We start from the raw sequence: 27881 nt of genomic DNA, 5'->3' as shown, positions 1-27881 counted from the left end.
GGCAGAAATGATAGGGAATCGAAGGGAAATCATGTAGGGATTTGCCTGAGTCAGTCTCTGCACAAGCAAAAAATTTCACACACAGGCATGAAGAAAATAGGGGAAAGGAAGTTGTACAGGAGTCTCTCTGGAAGAGATATAATCAGCCCCCAAATTCTTGGTGAAAACTTGATGTGTTATGCTTCAGCCTCTGTAGTTTGTCTCCAAGATACTAGTTTTTATAAAGACAAAGTTGTCATGGTATGACAGAGAAAGGAGGTTAGCAGGAGATGTAGGTGAGTGAGAAAGCCAAAAAAAAAGGAGGAGTTTAGAACAATAAAGAAAACATATCTCTTACAAGTATAAAGTGGGAAAGGAGGCTAGTTAAGACAAATGGAGGAAGTGTACATTTTTTCTTTCTTTTGTGTCAGTTTTGAAGCTAGTGATTGGTGGGAGCCAAAAAGAAAAAGAAAGAAAAAATTGGACCAAATCCTCTGGTCTGCCAGAGAAAAATAAAAAGCACACAGAAAAAGTGACAAGGACTTAGACGACATGATAGCATGATAGAAAGGATAGGGTATCAATTTTTAAAAAACTATAAATTGAAATCAAGATTCCAACGCTTACTAATAGTGTAGCCTTGGGCAAGTCCATCAAGTCATTAGATCCTTGTATTTCTCATATGTACAGTATAGATAACAGCAGATCAGGTCATTCTTTGGTAGCTAGTGGAATGATATCCATGGGGACTGTTTAGACTATTATGTGTTACATGACTTCATAATAACACTATAAAATTAATCATCTTTGTATGATGCATGGAACCAAGACTAATGACCGTTCATTAGCCTTTGGAATGATTAATAGAGAAAAATAATCGCTGGGTATGATGGCTTATGCCTATAATCCCAGCACTTTAGGAGGCTGAGGCAGGAGAATCACTTGAGTCCAAGAGTTCAAGGCTGCCACCATTGAACTCTAGCCTGGGTGACCAAAAAAAAAAAAAGAAAGAAAGAAAAAAAAGAAAAAGAAAAATAATCAAGCATTTATCATAACTCTTATCCCAAATATAATGTGAGGTAAATTACTGATGAAAGGAAAATTTTTATAAAATAGTTCCTGTTGATAAATGAAGAAGGAATGACAAAATTAGAATACCATCGTTTTGTACACCTGAATGAAATAGTGGATCTAGGCAAGGACAATCAAGAGCAGTTTAAAATTACTAAGTGAAAAAATATGAGGGACTTTATACTGAATGAAGCAGGCTGAGATCTGAACCTACTGATTTATTTTAAAAACATGGAAAGGACAGCCAGACATTCTGTGCCTCATGGTATGATGCAATAGGAAGTATATGACCCTGCTATAAAATTTCTTGCCAAAAATCTAACCTGACTCTGATAAAGACCCTATTTAGATCTACCTGTCAGTTCATAAACTACACAGGGTTATAGGAACTCATTAAAGTCACAGCTCTGCAATCAGCAAAATAGAGAATGTAGAAAATGCTAAAAGACTAAATAACCAATTATTTCAACAAAAATAATTGCACAAACAAGAGACAAGAAAGTTATGGCTTTAAGAAAAACATAAGATATAACGACTATATTAAACACATAGACCTTGTTTAGTTTTTTTAAAACTCAAACAATTGCAAACAATTGTAAGAGAACTGGAGAATTCAAGCACTGAATATTTAATATTAAAGAAGTATAAATTTTTATGTAATAATGCTACTATTGTTATGTATTTATTATTCTTTATCTTTAAGAGATACATACTGAATTACATATAAAATAATACTCAAGACTTGTTTCAAAATAAGACTGTAGAGTGGTGGGAGTGTTATAAAAGAAAAATGACTAAAAATACAAAAGAATTAGCCGGGCATGGTGGCACATGCCTGTAATCCCAGCTATTTGCAAGGCTGAGGCAGGAGAGTTGCTTGGACCTGGGAGGCAGAGGTTACAGTGAGCTAAGATCGCAACACTGCACTCCAGCTAGGCAACAGAGTGAGACTCTGTCTCAAATAAAATAAAATAAAATAAAATAAAATAAAATAAAATAAATAAAATGAGCAAAGTGTGACTAATTGTTGAAGCAGTCATGGGTCCAAAAAGGTCTGTTATACTATTTTCTCTACTTTTATATTTTCTATAAGTTTTAACTTAGCCATTATGCTTTGTAAAATTACCTGCCCTCTATTTTTTTCTACAATCTCTTTCTGTCTTTCCAATTAGACATATGTTGCACTTTCTCATTCTGTTCTGCACATCTGGTAACTTCTTTTTCATTCTGTGCATTTCTCTCTCTCCCTCTCCTCTCTCTCTCTCTCCCTCTCTCTCTCTCTCTTTCTCTCTCTCTCTCTCTCACACACACACACACACACACACACACACACACACACACACACATTCTGGGTAATTTCTAAGCTCTGCCATCTGGCTAATTAGTTCTCTCTTAAATTACATAAAACCTACTGTTTAACCTATTTTTTAGAGTGAGTCTATGTTTTTTATTCCTAGAATGTCTCTTTTTATTCCAATCTGTGTGGCCTTTTCTTAAACTTCCTTTCTTGAGTTTTTATTCTTTTATTTCGTCAAAAATATTAACTAATGTATTATAATGTTGATTAGGTCACTCTGCTAACTGAAGATCTAAGTCTGCTTTCTGATACATCTGTTAATAAATTTTTGGTTTGTTTTTGGTTGTTGGTCCTGGTGGTGCTGGTTTGGTTTTGTTTTTTGCTGTTTGATGGTTTTTAAATTGTGAGCACATCCTTCTTTAGTGGGTTTTACTGGTGTTATTCTGTTCAGACTGGATGGAGTCTGTATGCAGAGCATGTCCTTCAAAACCTTCAAATAGTTTTGTTTATGTCTGCCAGCTGCCTTCTACATTACTAGCTCAGGGTGATTTTTTCCTGAGGAGGGGAGTGGAATAGTGTTACAATTTTATTCTTTGCCTGTACTATCCAGTTGGTTTACCACCATTTCTTTAAAAAACAATTCTTTTCTATCTAATTTTCTTGGCACCCAAAGCACTGTACTCACCCTAAACTACCAATTATTTTAACTTTTATTTTTGGTTCAGGGAGTACGTATGTAGGTTTGTCACATGGGTAAATTGCATGTCACTAGAGTTTTGTGTACAAATGTTTTTGTCACTAAGATAGTGGTACAGTACTCGGTAGGTAGTTTTTCAATCCTCACCCTCTCCCCACCCTTCCCCATCAAGTTGACCCTGGTATCCATTGTTCCCAACTTTGTGTCCCTGTGTACTCAGTGTTTAACTTCCACTTTGAGAAGATGAGGTATTTGATTTTCTGTTTCTGTGTTAATTTGCTTAGGATAATGACATCCAGCTGCATCCAGTTGCCACAAAACACATGATTTCATTTTTTATGGCTGCATAGTATTCCATGGTGTATATATACCATGTTTTCGTTTCCGGGCTAACATTAATGGGCATTGAGGTTGAGTCCATGTCTTTGCTATTGTGAGTAGTGCGACGAACATATCCATGCATGTGTCTTTTTGATAGAACAATTTACATTCCTTTGGGTATATATTTATATTCCTTTTGGGTACATCTAATATTTATATTCCTTTTGGTAATTTATATTCCTTTTGGGTATATCTAATAATGGGATTGCTGAGTCCAATGGTAGCTGTTTTAAGTTCTTTGAGAAATCTCTTGAAGAACTGCTTTTCACAGTGGCTGAACTAATGTACATTTCCACCAGTAGTGAATATGTGTCCCCTTCTCTCCAAAACCTTGCCAATATCTGTTTTGTTTTTTTTTTTACGTTTTCATTAGAGCCATTCTACTGGTGTGAGGTGGTATCTCACTGTGGTTTTGATTTACATTTCTCTAACGATTAGTGATGTTGCTTGTTGGCAGTGTATGTGACTTCTTTTGAGAGGTATCTATTCTTGTTCCTTGCCTGTTTTTTAATGGAATTGTTTTTTGCTTGCTGATTTTAAGTTCTTAGAGATTCTGGATATTTCACCTTTGTTGGATGCATAGTTTGCAAATATTTTCTCTCATTCTGTAGATTGTTTATTTACTCTATTGGTGATTTCTTTTGCTGTGCAGAACCTCTTTAGTTTAATTAGGTCCCACTTGTCTTTTTTTGTTGTCGTTGCAATTGCTTTTGGAGACATCATCATGAAATCTTTGCCAAAGCCTATGTCTAGAACAATATTTCCTAGGTTTTCTTTTAGGGTTTTTATAATTTTAGATTTGCATTTAAGACTTTAATCCTTCGTGAGTTGATTTTTGTATATGGTGTAAGGAAAAAGTCTGATTTCAATCTTCTGCATGTGACTAGCCAGTTATATTATTATTATTTAATAATAATCTTCAATACCATTTATTGAATAGGCAGTCCTTTTCCCATTGCTTATTGTCAACTTTGTCAAAAATTAGGTGGTTATAGGTGCCTGGTTTTAATTTCTGGTTTCTCTAACCCGTTTCATTGGTCTATATGTCTGGTTTTCTTTTTTTTTTGAGATAGAGTCTCACTCTGTTGCCCATGCTGGAATGCAGTGTTGCGACCTCAGCTTACTGCAGCCTCTGTCTGTCTCCCAGGTTCAAGTGATTCTCTTGTCTCAGCCTCCCAAGTAGCTGTGATTACAGGCACAGGCCACCATTTTTTTTTTTTTTTTTTTTGTCCATTACTGTGCTATTTTGGTTACTGTAGCCTTGTAGTGTAGATTGAAGTCTGGTAGTGATGCCTCTAGCTTCGTTTTTTGGTTTTTTTTTTTTTTGCTTGTCTTGCTCTGTTACCAGGCTGCTGTGATCTTGGCTCACTGCAACCTCCGCCACCCAGGTTCAAGCGATTCTCCTGTCTCAGTCTCCTGAGTACTAGCTGGGACTACAGGCATGTGCCACCACATCTAACTGCAGCTAACTTTTGTATTTTTAGTAGAGACAGGGTTTCACAATGTTGACCAGGATGGTCTCGATCCCTTGACCCCATGGACCACCGGCCTCAGTCTCCCAAAGTGCTGGGATTACAGGCGTGAACCACCGTGCCCAGCCTAGCTTTGTTCTTTTAACTTAGGATTGCTTTGGCTGTTTGGTCTATTTTTGTTCCATGTTAATTTTAGAATAGTTTTTTCTAATTCTTTGCAGAATGATGTTGCTAGTTTCATAACAATAGCATTGAATCTCTAAATTGTTTTAGGCAGTATGGCCATTTTACAATGTGTAGTCTTCCTGTCCATGAGCTTGAAATGTTTTTCCATTTGTTTGTTTGTTTCTCTGATTTCTTTCAGCAGTGTTTTGTAATTCTTGTAGAGAACTTTGCCCTCCCTGGTTAGCTGTATTCCTAGGGATTTTATTTTTTTGATGTCTATTGTGAATGGAATTGTGTTATTGATTTAGCCCTCAGCTTAGACATTATTGGTGTATAGGAATTCTACTGATTTTTGTACATTGATTTTGTATTCTGAAGTTTTAGTGAAGTTGTTTCTCAGATCTATTTCTATGAGCCTTTGGGCAGAGACTGGGGGGTTTTCTAAACATAGAATCATATCATCTGTGAAGAGAGATGGTTTTACTTTTAGGATAAATTTTGATGCTAATTTCTCAAGCTGGGGATTTACAGACAGGGAAACAATAAAATTTGAACCCCAAATCCATATTTGGTACAGACTTTGGTCCAAAATTCCCAAGAAAGAGTTTTTCCCTTTTAAAAGGTTTAATAGTTTCATGGATGAAAAATTTATTTTCCACTACCATGTCAAACAACACTTTAATATATTCCTCTCAGCAAATAACTACAATGTACAGTTATTATAGTTCCCATTCAAATTCTGGGAGGTTTAAATTGCTGGGCTTACAAAAATGTAGTGTCTTAGAACCTGCTATACCCCCACTAAGAGCAAATATTTTAACAGCAAGGGGGCCACATTTTACCCCCTTAAGAGATAAAAGTACCAAACTCGTAATGACCAGCTTCATGTGGTGAAGAGTGTGTTGATGTGTATTGATAGTTGTGCTGATGCAAGAGCTTGAAGCAAATATCTTCTCCTGAAATTGAGAAGCAAGAGTTCATCATATTCCTGTGTGACAACCAATAAAAATGCTCCACTCCTACATTACAAGGAAAAACTCATTGTTTTTTCAGAATAGAGTCAGATTGTTCTGTCCTATGATATGTGCCTACTTTAGGTTTGTCAAGTTTGGTGCATCCTAGGCCCATGCTAGGTCTTCTTGTGCTTTTGACATTAGCAGCACACAAATTTTAGACAGAATGTAGTGAATTTGGGGTCAGACAGGCCATATTCCTAGCCAAGTTGCTCTCAAAAGTGACTGATAAAACACAATAGAAATTTCAAGCTCAAGAGAGCTTGTTGTCAAAGAAAGATTGAGATTTTGATTATGGCTTAGACATTGATTGATTACCTCTTGGGGATATCACCCCCATACCAATAGCCAAAAATGCTTGGCATTAGGATTACAGTAGTTGTAGATAAAGCCTCAATAGAGGTTTGAGTTTCCTTCTTTCCATAAGGCTGATTGGTGTTTCTGAAATAATGCAATGCTCACAATCTTAGGTTTTACAACTTCTCTGTTTTGCATTTATATTATCTGTATGTGTTGTATTTTTATAGTTTTTTTTTTTTTGTACAAAGGCAAAAGTTGCCAAAACAAATTTAAGGGCTTTTGGGTTGACCTTTGTTATTTTTAGCAGGTAACTTATGAAAGTTGACAGAAAAATTTTATATTTCTATGTGGTCACAGATGGTATTAACCATCCTATAAATATTTCTCACACACTGACCATGTGTCAAAAACTCACTGAGGAAAGAGGAAGATGTACAGTAATCATAGCCACTTTTCTCGCTAGACATCTACCAGGCATAGAAGTAAAGGAGATTTGGTGTTTCCCTTCTATAAATATGAAAAATTATAACAGAATGCAAGGTTACAAATGCCCCACTGGACAGTAACCTAGATGACTTTCTAATAGCAGGGCTTCCTGAGTGTAACACCCAAATATCTTTCCACTTCTTTCCATCACCAAGATATGGCTATAATAACCACATAGTTACCTTTGCAAAATAAGATAAATAAAAATATTTTATAATGTTGGCCTGGTGCGGCAGTTCACACCTGTAATCACAGCACTTTGGGACGCTGAGGTAGGCAGATCACTTGAGCCCAGGAGTTCGAGATTAGCCTGGGCAACATGATGAAACTCCATCTCTACACCCAAAAATTATATACATTTGGATGGGTCGTTTGCAAAAAAGTAGGGAAGTGTACTCTTGCAAACCAGGACAACCTTGATAGTCAGTCCTCTTATAGAAAGTGGTAAGCTCTACAAAGGAGCAAGTAATGTTTGCAAATGCAGACCTTACATGCAAACCACTTTGCTAGCCAGGTATACTCTGGAGGAAACTAATTGATGTAGATGCAATGGGATATGTAATACTGCTTGATCAAGGCTTTGCTTCTGTGGTTGTTTCTCCATGTCTTGCAAAAGAGATTTGCAAAACGCTATATTCAGAAACATCAGCTGGACATGGTTGAATACACCAAGTCTTGGTTAATGAATAAACTTGTCTTAAATTGGCTTATTGCTGGTCTCTCAAGGCTTCCTATTTTTGTTCACTTTAGTCTCTCAAAAACTTCAGAGAAAAACTATGAGTCTCAAAATGCTTATAAGCAGGAACAAGCTGACTTTACTATTAGGAATAATCTGTTTTCAACAAGGTAAATCTGCAACTCTTTCACTCCCCAAAGGTAAGTTTCAAATGAACTCTATAATTACTTTTGTCTGAACCTTTGCTGGGAATGTACATCACAACTCCACTCCATGTTCCTTTGGGAAAATAGAAGCAAATATATTTTGGAGATCTAATTGTTTTTAAACAATTATTTTGGATTTATCTCCTGCAATCAGCATAGGACATGGGGCAAAACATTTATAGAATGTAACTAATGCTTCCAATTAAGTGAACAATCCCTGTTTTCTTCACTTAGTTTCACTAAGTGAACTGAGATTGTTCACTCACTTGGACCCATTACATAATCCCATCTTCATTCATAGAGCAAAGTCTGGAAATCAGCATGGATTTGGAAGCATTTTTAATCTTTTGCAAAATCATCTTGCTGAGAAATATAAAGCATTTTCACTGTAGTATATTGTAAATGGTCTTTTTCCCCCTTCAATTCACTTAAGCTGAAAACAGTTCTTGGCAGAGTTCTCCATGGTCAGACTTGTGCCAGCCCTTAGAAACAACATGTTTTCTGACTTTGCTTCAGTGAATTTGGGAAATGGTAAATTTTGTATTTAAAGTATTTATGACTCATTCAACTAAAACAGTTAGAAAACAAGCTTTTAATCCAGTGTCATCCTGGCACTAGGTTCAGGATTAAAACACTTATTGTTATATCCATGCTCTGCCATTATTCAGCTGTGCATCTTCATCTCTTTGATTCTTAGTTTTCTCATCTGCAATGTGGGGTTAACAGTGCTTCATTATTAGGCGTAGAGTAGGATTAAATAAGAAGCTGTATGAAAGAGCTTTGAATATTTTAACATGTTGATCTAAATAGCTATGCTCTTAAAGATATGTTCTCAAGAAAAATCATTTGTTCATCCATCCAGCATTTCTAAGTGCTTACTTATGCCGAGAATTGTGCTAAACCTTAAAAATACAGAGGTAAATAAGACAAATTTTTTCCCTCGAGTAGTTCATAGTTCAATGATGGAGGCAAATAATTCATTATCACAATTCTTCATGGCAAGAACTATAAAAGGGGCAAAGAAAGAGTGCTACACAACACAGGAGAGAGGCAAACCCAGTTTGAGGAAATCAAGGAAGACTTCCTGGTTGAAGTGATCTGCAAGCTGAGGAACAAGAATTACAAAATCTAGGTAGGCAATGAAGCATGGTGATTATGAGGCAAGCCTAGTTCTAATCCTCCTTTGAAATATGGAAAAGGATGACCTCCACGAGGGACAGAAGATGTGCTATCCCTGAGATGCCAGGTGGTGGTAAACATCTTTAATCTAGCCTATCTCTTGGCTGAGGAGTCAGAAAATGCATTGAGGGCAAAGAAATGAAAACAACTTTTTCAGGGACAAAGTCTTTTACATAAAAAGGAAGGATTTTGTTTCTTCTGTTACCTGGCAACCCCCTAACTGAGCACTGACTTGTGAATCAGAACACTTCACTCTACACTCCTTAAACAACCTATCACTTTCCATCCTGCAGGAGAATTAAATCCAATAAAGATTTATTGATATCTGACTGTGCGCTAGGCACCATAGACTATGGTCTCAGACTCCATTTCATGGATGAAATAGAGAAGATATGCCCTCAATCCTAGAAGACATCTAATCATTTAATGTTTGTCTCATTTTTTTCTCAGCTCCCAATTGTGGGCAGAGTCTGGTTAACGTAGAGCCTTGGAATTACTTTAACATTTTCAGTCGCATTCTTGGAGGAAGCCAAGTGGAGAAGGGTTCCTATCCATGGCAGGTGAGTCTCAGGGACTCCTATGCATCAGAAACTGTGCTAGATCTTATGGGTATAGATATTTCTAAGGTTAAGTTTACATCTTTGAGGAGCCTACAGCCTAGCTGGGTTGAAAGACACAGAATAGTCATAATGGCATGTGATGAATGTCATAAGAAAAAATTATTTACTTGTACTTAGTAAGTCATTTTAAAATCAAATAGGATAAGCAAAAATTAGAAAGTATATTGGAGAGGTAGAATAAAGAATAGGCTTGAAGAAGCTATAGGGGTCAAATAGTTAGTTAAGAGTATGATAAAAATGGTAGATCCAAACCATTTCCCTAAGAGGCTTAGAGAAATTGGAGCATGTGTTGAAAGGCTCCCCAGCCCTCATTTTGCCTTTGTCCCAAACCTCTTCAGCTGGACTCTACTATATCTTATACTCCTTTATCTTCATTCACAGACACTGTTTATATTGTTAGAGCAACAGGTCTTGGTCAACAGTGTTATAAAAATAAGTAAATACATACCAACATTTCTAACTGCTACCTCTGTTGACATTTTTACAGCCAATCATCTCAAATTAACTACCTCTCATCTATACAGTTGCTAGCACCACTCTTCTTTCTGAGCGGTAGTGTGTGGGCTTTATCCTTTCACAGTCTATGATTCCCGATATTTATGAGTGAGGTATCTAAGTCTGGTTTTGAGAATAGACTTCATCACCATGTTTAGGGGGATCCCAGGGCATGAACTTGCTCTCAAAGGTATTTGCAATTTAGGTGTCTCTGAAACAAAGGCAGAAGCATATTTGTGGAGGAAGCATTGTCTCGCCACAGTGGGTGATCACGGCTGCTCACTGCGTTGCAAAAAGGTAGGAAAGGCCTAGCCTATGGTGACGATTAGACCATCCTTTCCTTGCCCTTGGAATCATCAGCAATAACTCTATTAAAACATGCACCTACGTGATGGGTGAGTATTGCTTTAATAGAGGAAATTCTAATTGCATGACACAAATGGGGCTTGGTGACATTGTCAGATGGCACTTGGTAGATAACATATATTCTTTTCAGAGGTAAAATTCTCTTTTACTTAAAACAACTGGAAGTTAACAATATCATACAAGTCAGATATAAAAGCATTACAAAGCAAGATTTGTGAAAGTTTTCTTAAAATCTCAGTGAAAAAACATCTTGTTCATTATGCACCTGAAGAAATGGATAAAAGAAAACAAAGGGAGACCAGTAAAATAGAAAGTAGGCTCCCTGTCTTCCCATTGATCTTGCCTCTCTGGGCCTCAACCCAACAACTTCCCTTTACTCACTTTCTTGTGTGATCCCTATATTCTATTATTGGCAGTGTTCTGGGTATGTCCTAGGCTGTAATCAAGATCATGTTCCTGCATAATCACTCTTTCAAGTCTGCAAACATTTTCTGGATGTTTACTTTGTGCTAGATACCAGTGAGTACCAAAGATACCAAAATGACTAAGACAGGATTTCTGCTCCCAGAGAGTTGATAGTCTAAAAGAAGAGTCAACTGATCATCTCACAGCAATGTGGCAAGTGGTAGGTAAGATAGACATTATGTGTTAAGTTAGGTACCTAATTCGGCCAAGAGTCAGGGAACTTTACCCAGAAAAAAAGCCTTTTTCAATTTTGTATAAAAGCATCACTTTTGGGAATGAAGGGTCTCAAAGGATGGCAAGCTGAAGTTTTTATGTATCTCAATGCATACCACCTAGTTCCTTTCAGGTAACATTATAGTTAGTTATAATGCAGTCTGTACTTTATAATATACACTAAGCATAGGATCTCTAACATTGAAGTCGTATACTTACTGGGAATCACAAATCATTCCCAAAGGATCTCACGGGTATTAGGTCAGGTCAACCTCTCAGGGTAGCTGAATAAAGTCCCCTATAGCTGTAGACTCCTGAACTACAATGTATGTACATCTCTAGATATTTTCAAATTACATTGCAAAGTATTAAATTCATTGTACCCTTGGCTATAAATGAATCCACTCTTCACTAGTCCTCTACTGGATTTTTTTCTAATAGTGTTGGAATTATTCTCACTTTCTCTACTCAGCAGCCTCATACCGCATATTAATTATCCATATCATTTAAAAGAAGCCAGTTTGTCAATCATTGCAACTGTACCCAGAGGCACAATGAAATTCATTCATTTTACTGTTTGCTTTCCATAGAAACATTGTGCCAACTTTGAATGTTACTGCTGGAGAACATGACTTAAGCCAGACAGAGCCGGGAGAGCAAAGTCTCACTATTGAAACTGTCATCATACATCCACATTTCTCCATCAAGAAACCAATGGATTATGACATTGCCCTTTTGAAGATGGCTGGAGCCTTCCAGTTTGGTAAATATTTGAGGATCGTTTTGAATTGTCTACCCTATATTCTCTATAACCTCTGTGCCATAGCACATTTCCTGCAGTATATGTTCTCGGTCATGCACTTTGAGACAGGTATTTGGGCTGAAGAGCCCTGCCTGAAACTCTTTTTGCTTGCGGTTCTGGAGGTAGCATTACATGAAGTCAGGAGAGGGTTTTCTTTATCTCACAAGTGACCCCCTGGAGATGCCAGGCAGAGCTATCACAACTCTTATGAGGTCTTTAGGGGACTACCTAGGTGCCAACAGGTGAGTGGCTTATAGTGTCCTCTCCTTCATGAATAAGATAAGCCTTACCTTGCTCTTTTCTTCAGGCCATTTTGTGGGGCCCATATGTCTTCCAGAGCCATGGGAACAATTTGAGGCTGGTTTTATTTGTACAACTGCAGGCTGGGGCCGCTCGACTGAAGGTAAGAACTTGTGTGCCACTCCTCTTAATCAGAGGTCAGAACTTTCTGGTGGGCAACCAGAAAATGGAATTTTTAATCCATTATTTAAAACAATTGTGCATACATTTTTAAAGACAGAGAATGTCACGTTGTACTTAGAAATGCAAGTCTTTCCAAAAGACATAAACACGAATGATGCATCTCTAACTCAAAAAGGGTGAAAGAGTTCTTGCTGGGGCTTCTGTCTCTATGTTTTTCAGATGGCGTCCTCTCACAAGTCTTGCAGGAAGTGAATCTGCCTATTTTGACCCAGGAGGAGTGTGTGGAAGCTCTGTTAATGCTAAAGAGGCCCATCAGCGGGAAGACCTTTCTCTGCACAGGCTTTCCTGATGGAGGGAGAGATGCGTGTCAGGTGAGTGGGAGCAGCGGGGCTGTCAGGCCCTAGGTAAGGCTTCCTTTGGTTTTGTTATCAGGTTCAGATGAGGGGCTACAGGAAGACTGATTCCAGGTAAGGCAGGAATCTGGAAAGAAGGATCAGTAATACCAAGGGAGGTTACGTCAAAATAAAGGGATAGTGGAAACAATCTGTTTTTAGCAGGAAGTGTGATTTAAAAGAGGTCTTCTGCTTTTTCCAAAAGACCCAAATAATAGAGAGATAATGCCAAGAATAAACTCAGTGTACTCCTATTCCTGAAGGATGGCTGACTCTTTCCTATTTAGAAGTTTCCAGTTTGTGGATGTTGGGAACTTTACACCTTGCCTCCATTCTTCCTGCTAACCAAGACCTGAGGTCAGTTTCATTGCTGGCCAAGACTTCTCTGGGTCTGCAGTGTGAGACAGGAGAAAGAAGAAAGTCTGCTGCTTTGATGAAAGCTGTGGATGAGGAAAAGGGAGGTGGGATTGTTGGGTTCCAGTGATATTTGAGAACCATATGGGAATTGTGCTGGGATCTTTAGACCCAGGTCTCTGAGTCTAAATTATTAGAAGTGAGGAGGTGTCATTGTTCCTCCTCCAGCATCCTTATGGGGAGAAAGGGAGCCCTTTGGGGCACCGACACTGACAGTGATGCTAACAGAGGCTTTTTCCCTCTGCAGGGAGATTCAGGAGGTTCACTCATGTGCCGGAATAAGAAAGGGGCCTGGACTCTGGCTGGTGTGACTTCCTGGGGTTTGGGCTGTGGTCGAGGCTGGAGAAACAATGTGAGGAAAAATGATCAAGGATCCCCTGGGATCTTCACAGACCTTAGTAAAGTGCTTCCCTGGATCTGCGAACACATCCAAACTGGTAACTAAGCCATCACACAAGGTTAAGAAGCTGCCATTCTGCTAGGGCCCAGAGAGAGCACCAGCAGAGTCTTGGCAAATCAGAGCACTTGAACAGACAGGCTCTATCTCTGTTCTCAGTGTAGCACACAAGGATTGTGAGATTTACCAAGTCTAAATAAAACAAGAGCAAAATATGGTATGTGGAGCAGCATGCAAATATTCAATGAAAAATGAATTCATCCATCCTAGACCTTCTCAAATTGGCCTTTAATTGAAACTATCTCCGTTGATGATATGCTTTCACCACTTATTTCTCAACAAAATCCAGCGGACTGTAGCAGATCAGTAATTCTCAACCAGGGGCAATCTTGCCCCCAGGGACAGTATCAGGAGACATTTTTAATTGTCACAACTGGCAGGTGTGAGGAGTGACTCTGGTGTCCAGTGGGTAGGGGCCTTGGATGCTGCTAAACATCCTACAAAGTACGGGACAGTCTCCTGCAACAAAGAATGATCCCACCCAAAAGGTTAATAGTACCAACATTGAGAATCCCTGGCATGGATCCAGGTATAGTAAGTCTGAAAAAGTTAGGATCTATATGCAGCCAGCCCTCCACATCTGCAGGTTCCATATCAGCAGATTCAACCAAGTGTGGATCAAAAATATTTGGAGAAAAATAAAAACAATAAAAATAACAAAACAATAATAAATATAAAAAATTTTAAAAATACAGTATAACAACTATTTATATAGCATTTACATTGTCTTAGGTATCGAAAGTACTCTAGAGAATTTAGAGTACTGCATAGGGCAAGACAAGCCTAGGTTATATGTAAACGCTATGCCGTTTAACATAAGGATTTGAGCATCCTCAGATTTTTGGTGTCTGCAAGGGTTCTGAAACCAACCCCTGACAGATATTGAGAGACTGACTCATAATAGACTGACTAGTGAGCTAATTACAGCTTCTTTGCTACCTCCAAATCCGACCTAATTGTTTTCTTTTCTGGTGGCTTCCATCCTCAAAAAGGCTTTTATCCTTTTTTAAAGAAGTTAATTTAAATTAAGTTTAGTAAGAATTTGAGTTTCTTTTCAAGTGTATGATGCAGTGGCAGGTATCTGAGCCCTCAGTTCAAGTTTTAACTCTTTTGTAGTTATGAACAAATTATTTCCATCTTTAGCCTCTGTTCTTATATAAAACAACCACTTGCTCTGTGAAATCTTTAAGTTAATTACTATTTCTTATTGGCCCACTCAATAAAGAGAATTAATCATTTTAAAACACCAGAGCCCCTTTCCCACTTTATCAATTTATCCCTTCCCTTCTTTCCACAGATAAGATTTTTATTAGTTGCAATATTGACTTAAAAATCTTTTTGGCGCCAAGGAGATGCTAACTTCTTGAAGTATTGTTCAGGATTCCACAGGCTTTCAATTACATCGTTCTTTTTCTTTCCCAGGGAATTGGAGAAAGAGTTCCAGAGGTGGGTATTCCTTGTAGGCTGCTCCACCGGGAGCACAAATTAACATCTAGCATTTCAAATTCCTTTAGAATCGAAAGGCGTCCTCTACAAGAGCGCTCCATGCTCAGTAGGTCTAAAACTACCACCTGGAGTGCCTATAGCTATGGACTTGCCTATGGCCAGTCCAGGCAAGCCCATGCCCAGCAGAAGCCTCAGTTGCCCCCCACCCCGCCCCATTTCATTTCTTAGCAATCCAGAGCTCTGTCTCAATTCAGCCAACATTTGCCAAACACTAGCTTTGAATCAGAGACTCAAGGAAAGAGGACAAGGCAGTGCAGATGTAGTCAGTAAGCTACACACCTTGTCCTGAAAGTGTCCCTACTTATATAGGGTCCCATCCCCTGTGTTACATTGTGATCCTGCAATGAATTCACTCTGTAACTTTGGGCGAGCCCTTTCCTAACTCTGGCCCTCATCTATAAAGAATATAGTGTGGGCCAGATGGTCTCTAAGACACTGTAGCTCAAATCTCCAGTGGTTCTTTGAACCTGTGGAAAGATCTACAAAGAGCAATATGGAAAAATAGTATCCTGAGAGCTCAGAGGAGTGAGAGGCTGCTTCTAGCTGAAAACAAATTCACAGGGGAGCTCTGATGTACAGACATCGTTGAAGCTGTGCCTTGAAGGAGGAGTAGGTTTTTGTCAGGTGGAAAGGAAATATGGGTAAAGAAAAATATTCCAACTCAAGGAAGGATATTAAGGATGGAGACCAAAAAAATGTAGGGTCTAAGTCAGCTAAAGCAGCAGAAGTATAAGACATGGGATGATGCCTTGTGAAGTAGAATAATAAAACATAACTTGAGATCAAACCATGGAAACTTTAAATACCAGCCAAAAAAAGTTTGGATATTATTGAGTAATAGAAAGCTGATTAATTAGATAAGCAGATTTGAACTATACTTTAATAGCATAAAAACTGGGTTGAGAGGAGACTCATGCATGAACGTATGAAATTCTGCATTAGTTTGAGAGACAAGAAATGAAGTCTTGAATCAAGGCAATATCCACAAAATGAAAAGGAGGGAATAGAAACAAGAAAAATGAGGATTTGGAGCCAATTAGATGAAAGTTTATGAGGAAGAAGGAGGAATAGAATATAGTACCAAAGTTTTGAGCACAAGAGACTAAGAAAAGGGCACACAAAAATAATAAAATCAGAAGTGGGTGCAGTTTGGCTGACCCAAGGAATTCTATTTATAGCATATTGAGTTCTGAGAAAGATAGCTAGGAAACTGTCATAAAAATCAGGCCCGAAGTTCAGAAATGTAGAGATGACATCTGAAATGAAGGATATGAATGAATGAAACTGGTCCAAGGGATCATAGAGAGAGAGCAGATGAGGACGAATGCTTAAACCTGCAAAATACCTGCACTTACAGAAAAAGTATGAAGTCAGCAAAAGAAGAGTAAAGGGCCAGAGGTGGCTTATGCCTGTAATCACAGCAATTTGGGAGGCCAAGGTGGGAGGATTGCTTGAGTCCAGGAGTTCAAGACCAGCCTTGGAAAAAAAGTGAGACTCTGACTCTACAAATAATTTCTTTAAAAAATTAGCCGAGTGTGGTGGCATGAGCCTGTGGTCTCAGCTACTTGAGAGACTGAAGCAGGAGGACTGTCTGAGCCCGGGAGGTTGAGGCTGCAGTGAGCTGTGATCGTGCCACTGCACTCCAGCCTGGGTGACAGACTGAGGCCCTGCCTCAAAAAAAAAAAAAAAAAAAAAAAAAAAAAAAAAAAAAAAAAAAAGAGAGAAGAGTTAAAAAAGGAAAACCAAAACCAATAATAGAATCTCAAAGTCAAGCAGTATCTAAAAGGAGCCTAAAAGGCATCATAGAAGCAAAGACAGGAGAACATTTCATGAAGAACAAAGAGTACATCAAGAAGAACCAGGAGACTCTGGTGTTTGCAGCTTCTGGAGGAAGGGGTTGTTGAGGTAAGCCTACACAGCTCACCCTGACTTTCCTGGCTTTCCCTCCCAGCCTGGTGCAGTGAGCAGGATGGCATAGTCAGTGGGGCTGAGGGGGAGCTGCACTTCCCAGAAAGCCTCCACCTTTATTATGAGAGCAAGCAGTGAGTAACCCCCTTTGCACTCCTCCTCCTTACTCCCACCTCCAGTCTGGCTGTGCCCACTAATTGGACTGTGATAGTAATTTTCTGTCTAGAAATGACGCCCTCTCCATGATCTGCCTACAGACAGTGTGTCTGGACCCTGCTGGTGCCAGAGGAATTGCATATGTTGCTCCATTTTGCCCACCTAGACGTTGAATCTTGTCACCACAATTACCTGTCAACATATTCTTTAGAAGACAGATCCATCGGTGAGTGGATTTTCACATTGTCAAATGGAAACCAGTGCCAAGTGGGCTGAATGGGGCCTTGGTTATCTTATGTGTGGCACTGAGCCATCTGTAAATGCCACACTGCTTGACTTCAGTTTTGAGACTCAGAATGGGGAGTGAGAAGGAACCAAACCTGAGCCTGGCTGATGGCTGCGAGGTCACAGGGCAATTCATTTGCCAAATCTGTTTCACATCAAACCAGGCTTCCTAGACCTATTTGCCAGACGTGGAACCCCTGAAGAATAAACTCTAGATATATTCCAGGGCCTCTCAGGACCTCCAGACAGGTCACTGCTTTCCTAGCTGTGAAAACGACCTTTCCCTGCCTCATCAAGCTAAGAAGGAAAATACAAATAGACAATCATGAGAAGGAAACAGGTTACTTATAAGAAACGGAATTGGAATGGCGTTTCTGTGGTTCTCAGCTGGAGGTGATATTGTACCCCTAACCCTCAGGACACATTTGACAATGACTGAGAAGCATTTTCAGTTGTCACAGGTGCAGGGATTGTCACTGGTAGAGGTCAGGAATGCTACTAAACATTCTACAAAAGATGCAGGACAGTAAGAACACAAAGAAGGTTCTGGCTAAAAATGTCAATTGTGCCAAGACTGAGATTGGAAAATCCTGAAATATCATGGCAAGTTCTGTTCTTCTTAAATCATTGAATGGGAACTATTTTCTAGACGCTGAACAAAGAATCTTTTTTCTCATCCTGCAGGAAAATTTTGTGGAGAAAGCCTCCCTTCATCCATTCTTGCTGGCTCTAATTTTCTAAGGCTGAAATTCATCTCTGATGCCACAGATTATGCAACTGGATTTAATCTTACCTATAAAACCCTTAAGCCAAACTACATTCCTGTTAAAACCATTTACTTTTATCACATAACTATCCCCACCTTCTGTAGAAGCCTAGGCCCCATAGGAATTAGGTGAGAGGCAGGGATCCCTCTCCCAAGGCCCAACTGGCTCCACATGGAAGAGGGGCACAGGCTAGCTAGAGAACAGGGGGCAGTCTCCCCCTCAACCCGAGTTCACCCCACTAGCTCGTAGTGATCGCCCATCCAAGTGAGTTCAGAAGGCCTGAAGAGTTCTGGAGGATCATGCGCGACCTCTTTTCTTGTTGACAATGTCTGAAACTGCAACTGATAGGCATCATTTTCAGGAGACAGGAGGGAGAACATTGAGAATTCTTCTTTACTTAAATGGTGCCATCTGTTTGGACTTTTTCTCATGTTTCAGATTCAGGTTGCAGTTACTTAACTGTCCTTTTTGAAGAAGGCCTCATACAGAGTCTAAACTGTCCTGAAAACTACAGTGACATGGCTAACTGTAACTGGATTTTTCAAGTCCCTAAACATCATCTAATTAAGGTATTGACTTTAGCTGTCTTTACTCAGCTATGGCAAATTCACAAACTAGCTAACATAAGCACCACGAGATCAGAGGTTTTATATGATTTATTCACTACCTAGAACCCAGCATCTGACACACAAAGCTGTCAATAAATACTTGATGAATAATGGGTCTGCCCAGTTTCCCGTGAAACTACACACGTTTACCACTAGATGACACTGTGCTTTTTCCTTTTTGTTAAAAAAAAAAAGTGCTGCTTTGATCTTTGTATTGAATTAGCTGCTGTGCGCGCCTATAATCCCAGCTACTCAGGAGACTGAGGCAGGAGAATTTCTTGAACCCAGGAGATGAAGGTTGCAGTGAGCCGAGATCGTGCACTGCACTCCAGCCTTGGCGACAAGAGTGAAACTCCGTATCAAAAAATAAAAAAAACACAAAAATCTTTGTACTGGTGACTTTCTGAGTCCCTCCCAGAAACAAGCATTTCTTCCTTATTTATTAAACTGCTCACAAATCACACTGTAAATTAGAGATAACAACAGTCAAAGACAATCAGGTCCAAATCAGCATCTTTGAAGCAGAGAGGGCAGAGCAAGCCTAGAGGATGCAGTGCAGAACAGGCTCAGGGAATCGCTGGTTTAAGAGGGTATTAGGTATCCTGGAGAGGGCAGTGAAAAGCAAGGCAGAAGTCAATGTATGGAGGCCTTTGAACGGCTTGAAATGGAGTTTATTCCACATTTGATTAGCCATGTTTATGGCTGTTTGTCCATTAAACACTAATGAACAATCTGCAGAGAGGTATCACCAGGGAGGTGGAAGTAAGACTGCAGTCAGGGTGAGATTGGAGTGAGGCATTTTCTTATAGGTCTTCCTCTTAAAATAATAATTGAAAACAAGACAGTGTATGATGGAGAGAATGGAGAGTAGAAAATAAAGGGGAGAGGAGTGAGGGATGATGAGGTTCCAGCGTTCTCATGTAGTTAAGATACGGAAAGAGCTCTGAGATGTAGGAGGAGAACCAAACTGATATGTTCTTATGTCAGCCTGGAGAATGCAGCCTTTAACTTAAAACACAAACCAAACCAAACAGAAAGACGTAACCAATTGTTTGGATACCACACAAAGTTAGAACTTAAAGAGATGAGAACTGAGAACTGAAGTGTCCAGTCCCCACCCCACACCTCCCTAAGCTGGCAGAATAATTAGATTGGAAATTGAACAATTGAGAGCAGTTGGGATTGGTGGTATCTGAAATATCACGTTCAGTCAGATATTAATGACAGAAAGAAGACCACACAGGATTTATGAGTGAGCAGGAAAAGATGATACAGAGGCAGTTAGTATAGATTTCTTTCTAAAAGTTCTTCAAACCTAAACAGAGTTGGGGCCACACTTTCAGCAGTATTAAGAAAAATTTGTTGTTAGTGGTGGAGGATAAAATTTAGGCTGTAAGCATGTTTCCAGGAGGAGGAAGAAGAGGAAATTTAGTTGAAAATCTGAAAATGCCAGAGCCAGAAGCGATTGAAAAATATCTCCTCAATATTTAAATCTTGAGTGTGGTGCACCAGTGAGGTGATGTTCTCATACCCTGCCAGTGACAGCATCATTTTGCAGGACTCATCTAAGATAGTAATTTGAAAATCGGTGTTACAAGTCATAGCAATGTGCTTACCATTTGACTTGGAGACAAAAGGGCCCCTTCACAGAAAGTATCCCAGAAAGGGTTTAATGTTTGAATGAATCTTATTTCTGATACATGTCCCCCTCCCCAAACCTACCTTCACCATTAATAATTATTTGCCTCCAGTTTTATTTCATCCACACAATCCTTTCTGCACCTTGCTCGGAGTCCGGGTCCCATTGAATCCCCATCATCTGTATGTGAAAATTCAAACTCCTATTTCATCAGCCCTTTCTCCCACCACTCTTCACTTCAAATTCCATTGGCTAGTGCTCACCAAACTGCTCCAAGATCACTTTTTATTGTTTCTTTGTTCCTCCTTCACACTGCTCCTTCTGTCTAGATATTACTCCTCCCTTTGCTTAATACAAAACAAGTGCCGATGCACAGAATAATATAAGAGAAGAAAAAAGGCAAATGCATAAAGATATTTACTGCTAAGTTTCTAAGACAGCAAAAAATGGAGATCTCAAGGATAGAGATAAATGAAATATTATGTTGTCAATCAGCATCACGATGATAGAAACTATGAGAAAAGGTTTGTCATGATTTATTCTTGGTGAACCTAGCTTGATTCCAGGTGATCACCTTTCTTTTCTAGGTCATTATTCATCATAACAAAATAATCTACTTGAGAATTTTGCTGAGGTTTACATTTAAGCTTAGTATCCAAAATCAACTCTAACTCATACAAGGATTTCCTTTTTCATGCACATTAATGAGTTCCCAAAGTTCACTACACTTGACTCTGTAATGAGTTCCCCAAGTTCACTACATTTGACTCTGAGCCCACCTATGCAAATACTTTCAGTAGCTCAGATGATATTTTGTTTTATATCAGCAATTAGAATCACTTGTATCTGTGCCGTATCAGAATTTTGCAGTGAGGCATGGAAATTTAGTGGCAATAGGACAGAGTAGGTGAGAAGAGGAGCTGGATATGTCCTGCTGGGTAGAAAGACATGGTCTCAAGGGGCACAACCAATTTCAGTCTTGATTCAGGAGAACTAGAGGTTCAAGATGAAACATCAGGAACCAGGTGAATAACACTAAGATGTCCAGAGAAGCAGTTTTGTGTATATGCAATTGGTTGAGTGCCTAGTTGCTTCCAGTGAAAAAAAATCCCCATGGGGTAGCTCTTCTAAACTCTTAGAGCTGCTAGGAAGCTAAAATATTTGCACAGTATCCTGCCCTTTGATTTAGGCCATATTTGGTGGCTGTTTTAAAAAGTTAGAGAGCCTGTGATATAGAATCCCTTCCTTGGAAAAGGGATTCTATATCACAGGTCCACTAACTTTCTCATCTGAAGTCTTACTCCAGAACAAGTTGAGCAATCCAAATTTCTCTGCTGAATCAAAGCCAGGTAATTCACTCAGAGTGTTTACTCTGGATGTAACTTTTTGTCTTCTCAGCTTTCATTTCAGAGTCTGGAAATAGAAGAAAGTGGAGACTGCACTTCCGACTATGTGACAGTGCACAGTGATGTAGAAAGGAAGAAGGAAATAGGTTTGTGTCCCGTGAGCTTCAGCTCACTCTGGTTTGCATTTGGACCCAGTCTTGAGATGGGAGTAAAAAGAATACCGATCAATCTTCCTTTATCTTCCTGCACCACCTCCACCCTTCCCTGTGGTGTCACCATCACTCTTTTGTCTTCTACATTAGAGGAGGGAAGATAAAGAGGGAGAATCAAAGAACCACTGAAACGGGAGATGTGAAAGGCCCAGGAGGAACTAGGAGTCAGAAGGGGAAAGTTCCACTGAAACAAATCCCGAGTCTTGAACCAGTTCCCTTAACAGCATTGTGGGTGGGAGCGTTCGGGAAAGAAAACCAAACTGAAATATCATGGGGTTAATTACCTATTTAAGGAGTGGGCTGCCTTTATTTTGAAAATGAATTGTGGCATTCAGCAGAAAAGCTTATTTCACAATAATTACTTGAAGGATGATTTTCTTTTTGTCTTCTCTCCAACGTCATGGCTATCTGCTGAGTGCTTGACAATGTCTTGACTGGGTTGGTTTTCAATGAGCTTGGCTCTGTGGCTATGATGTCCCCACCCCTGTGCTAAGCCCTCCAGCATCATGCTCATCAGCTTCTGATCGGATAAGGATGAGACTTTCAGTGGCTTTCAGGCTACAATCTCCTTCATTCCTAAAGCAGGTAAGATGATAGAGTCACCAACTCTTTGGTTCCTAATTCTAATCCTTGTGATAAGTCTTCAGAGCCCCACATGGAGGCAGTCAGTTCTCACCATCTGCAGTAATTATGTCCTACAAGTCACCATGGACACTGAATAAGAGAATACTCAGCCATCGCTTCTGAGAAATGTAGTTAGGTGCCTGCAAGGTACATTTTCATCAGCTGATCAGTATATAACCTTGTTTTATGTGTGTTTCTGCTTAAAGACGCCCTATTTAATATATATTGTTGATTCATTACCATGAATTCATAACCATTAAATGCATGGCCAACAACAGCACTATGACTGAATGAAGCTATCTAACAAGTGTTTTCTATTTGAGGCACTTACGAACACTAGGTGGCACTTCAGCACTATGCTTGGGGCCATTTTAAACATTGAGGTCACCAATAAAAAGAACAGAAATGAAAAAAGAAAAAAATAGTGGTACTAAATAGATCATGAAAAGGACACTTGTTTATAGGAGGAAGGCTAAAGCAAGAAGGCAAAACATTGCCTTGTTTCACCTCATCTGGAAACATGTGTGTCTAACAACTCACATTTTTGTCACTCTTCACATGCCTATGAATGATGATGAGAACAACATGAGTATTGCTTTTAGAGCTATAAATAAATTTTAGTGAGTAGGTAAATTCACATATATGGGATGGACAGAGAATGAGTGACTGTATGTATGTCTGAATCCTGGCTGATCATTACTAAATATGTAATCTTAAGAAAGAGTCATCTAAGACTCATATTTTTTCAATCCTACTAAGGGAAAACAATGCATGCCTAATAAGAATGTAGTGAGGATTAAATCAGGTGAGACACACTTAGCCACAAGCAAGTGTGCAATGCATAACAGAGACACAGAAATATGAAATATCTTCACCAACTCCAGACCCTGGACACTTGAACTACCTAACCAGCTTCCTTGCAGGTTTGCACACCCATGATTCTTCTTTCCAAATCCCACAAAGCCAGTTATCTGCTTACCAAGTTGTTCATTCTCATTGGGTATTAAGCAACTGCAGATGGCAAAGCCACGTTATAGTTAAAATGCCCACTCCTCATTTGAGATCTCTATAGAGTCTAGCTGGCTGAGGTGCCCTAGAATTCTAACGATAGCTTCATAAATCATTTTCTGATAAATCTCTAACCCTGGCCGTCTTTGTGGGAGCTGAGTAATTGTAGCATTCTTACACCCAGATTTAAACATCTCCATATCAGAGGATGAGTCAATGTTTCTGGAGACATGAGATGGGACAAATGGAGAAACCAATGTTTCTGGTAAGCTGTTTTAGGGAATGTGACCAAATGATAAACACAGAGTATATCATCCAGGGTTCAACTGGAGAAGCAGATGATACAGATTTAATTACATCTGCCTCAAAAATATACTGGAGTCCTAACCTCCAGTACCTCAGAATGTGACCTTATTTAGAGATAAGATTGATACAGAGTTAATCAAGTTAAAATGAGGGTATTAGCCTGGGTCCTAATCCAATATGACTAGTGTCCTTATAAAAAGGAGAAAATTGGAAGCAGAGAGAGACACACACACAGGGAGAACATCGTGTAATGATGAAGACAGAGGTTAGGGCGATACATAATCTACAAGCCAAGGTGCACCAGTGACTCCCAGTAAACCACCAGAAAGAAGCTAGAGGAGAGGCCTGGAGCAGACTCCTTATCACAGCCCTCAGACAAAGCCAACCCTGCTGACACCTCGATCTTGGATTTCTAGCCTCCAGATCTATGAGACAATAAATTTCTGTTGTTCTACTACACCAAGTTTGTGATACTTTGTCATGGCAGCCCTAGCAAACTCATACACCAGAATTGGCTTACATGATTGTTGGGGCTGAATAAGGAGGTAAATCTACAGAACAGGCAGTCAGAAGGGGAAAATCATAGAAACATTGGAATTGCACAAAAGGGGCTGAAGTTGTTCTTCATGGGCAGAAATGTCTATCTCTTTCGGGGAAGCCTCACCTCTGCTTTTAGGGCCTTTGAACTAATCAAGTCAGGTTCACCTAGATTAATCAAGATGATCTTCTTTACCTAGAGTCAACTGATCAGGAACTTTAATTACTTCTGCAAATTTTCTTTACAGCAATAATTAGCTTAGTGTTTGATTTAATAACTGTGGATTGTTACTTAACCAAACTTAAATAAAAAAGCCATCCCATGGAGCTTTATGGGATGTAGTCATTGTCCCTTATGCTCAAAGCAACATTGGAATATTTCCAGTCACCAGAATAAAAGTTCCCATCTCAAGTGAGTAATTAAGTGGCAATGACTACTTTCTGTGCCAAATTGTGGCCTCATTCACAAGATCCCACCTCTGAAAAATAGTAAGTACACCACTATGTTCTAGTGCCAATGAGCATTGAGAAGTTCTGGGCTTTCCCTGTCCCTTGTTTGTTCGTGACATCCACTGGCATATATGAGTGACATCTTGCTCCATGTGGAAAATACAGTGGTGAGGAGAGCAGGCAGGTGAAGTGGGGAAACTTTTATAGTTTGCCATTTTGATACTTTATCAGAAGAAAAGTCAAGCCTTTTATATTTTTATTTTTATAAATTTTCTGACACATAGGACACAGAAAAATAGAGTGTGGAGAATAAAAATTCCTTTTCATGAGAAAGGATGAAAGCAGTTGGGGTCTTTTTGTTCCGGCTTCTTTGACAATGACCTCATGATGCATACATGCCCCGGGTGGAAACATTTTTATAAAATGTGGCTGCAGTGATTCCTTCTCTTGGCCACCAGAGGGTACATTCAGCAAAGCCATTGTTATCTGCCTAAACCAAGCACAAAATTTCCAAAGACCAGAAAAGAGAATATCATAGCAATAGCACATTTGAGGAGGAGAGGTTGAAAATGAATTCAGTGTGTGCCTGTCAATTTACCTGTGGGATATTCAGCTGCAGATGTCCAGGAATTAAGAATCAAGCCTGGGATGGGGTAGTCTGGGAGGGAGCAGATGAAGGTGAGAGTTGCAACCCGAAAAAAGGCTATTTTTAGAGGAAAAAGAAAAAAGGGAAGAGGGGAGAATCAAAGAAAGAGGCTGAAAAGAGCCAAGCATAAGGCGAGGAGGAGAGCCAGGACAGAACATGGGAGCTGTGGGGAGAGAGATTAGCTTTTGCCGTGGACTGAATGTTTGTGCCCCCACCAAATTCATGTGTTGAAGCTTAACATCCAATGTGATGATATTTGGAGTGAGTTCTTGGGGAGATAATTAGGTTCTTAGGGTGGAGCCCTCATGAATGGGATTAGTACCCTTATAAGAAGAGATGCATGAGAGCTTGCTTCCTCTCTGTCTGCTCTCCCCTATGTGAGGATAAAACAAGAAGACAGACATCTGCTAACCAGAAAGGGGGCCCTCACCAGACACTGGATCTACCAATACCTTGATCTTGGACTTGGTAGTCTCCAGAACTTTGTGAAATAAGTTTGTTGTTTAAACTATCCAGTCAATGGTATATTTGTTATAGCAGCCCAAGCAAAGATAGGAGAGAGAGGTGTCAATAATGAAAAATGCTGGACAGAATCTAGTAACATAACAGTGGGAAAAGAGGCCTTTGGATTTGGCCATTGGGATGTTGCGGGTAACCTCAGTGAGTCAGTATTCCACAGTCTTATTGTTAAAGATGAAGAGTGAATAGGGAGGTGAGAAAGAGGCTCCCTGGAGGTAGATTTTACTTTCAAAAAGAAAGGTCCTTGGGCTGGCCGCAGTGGCTCACACCTGTAATCTCAACACTTTGGGAGGCCGAGGCAGGTGGATTAACTGAGGTCAGGAGTTTGACCAGTCTGACCAACATGGAGAAACCCTGTCCTTACTAAAAATATAACAAAATTAGCCAGGTGTGGTGGCTCATGCCTGTAATCCCAGCTACTCCAAAGGCTGAGGTAGGAGAATGGCTTGAACCCGGGAGGCAGAGGTTGTGGTGAGCTGAGATCGCGCCATTGCACTCCAGCCTGGGCAATGACAGCAAGACTCCGCCTCAAAAAAAAAAAAAAAAAAAAAAGAAAAAGAAAAAAATGAAAGGTCCCCAAGTGTAGTTCTGAGCCTCTGGCCTCTGTTGCCTGAAGCTCTCACGTTTCAGGAGTCATAGAGGCAGTTCTGATATACTAGCATAATTTCAGTAACAATTTATTTCTCAGACTTAGCCTTCAATTTTCTCAAAATTATGTCTTAGGCTTTATTATTATTATTCCCACAGCCATCACTTCTTATAAATGTTTTGGGTAACATCATATTTTTCGACAACTTGCACAGAAATATCACATGCCTTTCAAGCCACGTGGTGGAATCACCTTTCTTTTCATCTGTATGAATCACATGCCCAAAGATCTCCTGAAAATATATTCTTTTTTTTTTTTTTTGTACCTTTTTGACCTTAGCAATAGAGATTCTTTGCGTTTAAGGTAGAAAGAAGTCCAACAAGCTACAACAGCTTAAAATTCCCACCTTTGCATCAGAAGCAGGCCAGGAGAATTGTGTGTTTCTCTCCAGGGATTCTAAGGTGCGCAGCAGATGTGGGCAAGGATTCCTGCTGGGTGAGCTCTCCAGCCAGCTGTTTCTCTGCTCTCCACAGGACTCCGGTCTGGGAGTTTCACTTTGTGGTTTGATAAAACAGCCTCTGGGTGGAGCTGCTGTGACAACTTATTTAAAATCTTCAGAATGCTCAGGGACACACTCTAGAAAATTTTAAGAGCCTTCTTTTCAGAATTGAATGGTATGTTCTAAAAAAAACTTTCTGTGAATTTTTGGAAATGTTCTACTCCCTGCTATCGAGTAAGGGAAAGGGTCCTCCTTTCATAGTTTCAGGATTTTGATTTCCTTTCTTCCTGCAGATACTTTGCAGATTGGGATTGGGCTCAGTATAGACAAATTCATTTGTGAGGAGGGTACTTCTTTTTCTCTGTTGTTTTTAATAATTTAAAAAATGTGTATTAAACAACAAATGTCTTTTTTTAATAATTTAAAATATGTAGTACTTGAAACTCGGAGGTGTCAAGACTCTCATGTTTCTTGGTAAAGTGAGAAAGAATGGCTCTCTTCTTTGTGTTACCCTCCATGAGAAATTCTTGAGTCCCATCCCAATGCCTAAAGCAGACTTTATTGAAACTAGCTTTTTCAGTTTTGACTTAAGGACCTCACTCTTGTTTTCCTTAAGATGAGTCTGGCAGGATCAAGAGAGGGAGACAAATGCAAGAGACAGACACCATGATGTTCTCAGAATTGCCCCTTTAAGATGCTAAGATTTC

The 27881-nt window shown here is 39.5% G+C and overlaps 1 protein-coding gene across 1 annotated transcript; it reads left to right on the top strand.

The window, feature by feature from the left end:
- Positions 1-7649: 7649 nt before the first annotated feature.
- On the top strand, positions 7650-23862 carry OVCH2 (ovochymase 2). Its single transcript, XM_032240648.1, is given in 16 exon segments — positions 7650-7737; positions 9373-9482; positions 10243-10334; positions 11672-11844; positions 12191-12286; positions 12526-12677; positions 13360-13549; positions 14992-15015; positions 17027-17117; positions 17241-17365; positions 18109-18246; positions 18627-18760; positions 21837-21930; positions 22451-22486; positions 22489-22581; positions 23789-23862. Coding segments are annotated over 16 exon segments (1710 nt in total).
- The last annotated feature ends 4019 nt before the right edge of the window (positions 23863-27881 follow it).

The sequence above is a fragment of the Sapajus apella genome, unplaced genomic scaffold (assembly GCF_009761245.1).
Source record: "Sapajus apella isolate SASKATOON/1434 unplaced genomic scaffold, GSC_monkey_1.0 scaffold47, whole genome shotgun sequence".
Taxonomy (NCBI): Eukaryota; Metazoa; Chordata; class Mammalia; order Primates; family Cebidae; genus Sapajus; species Sapajus apella.
This window is presented reverse-complemented; position numbering and strand designations above follow the sequence as displayed.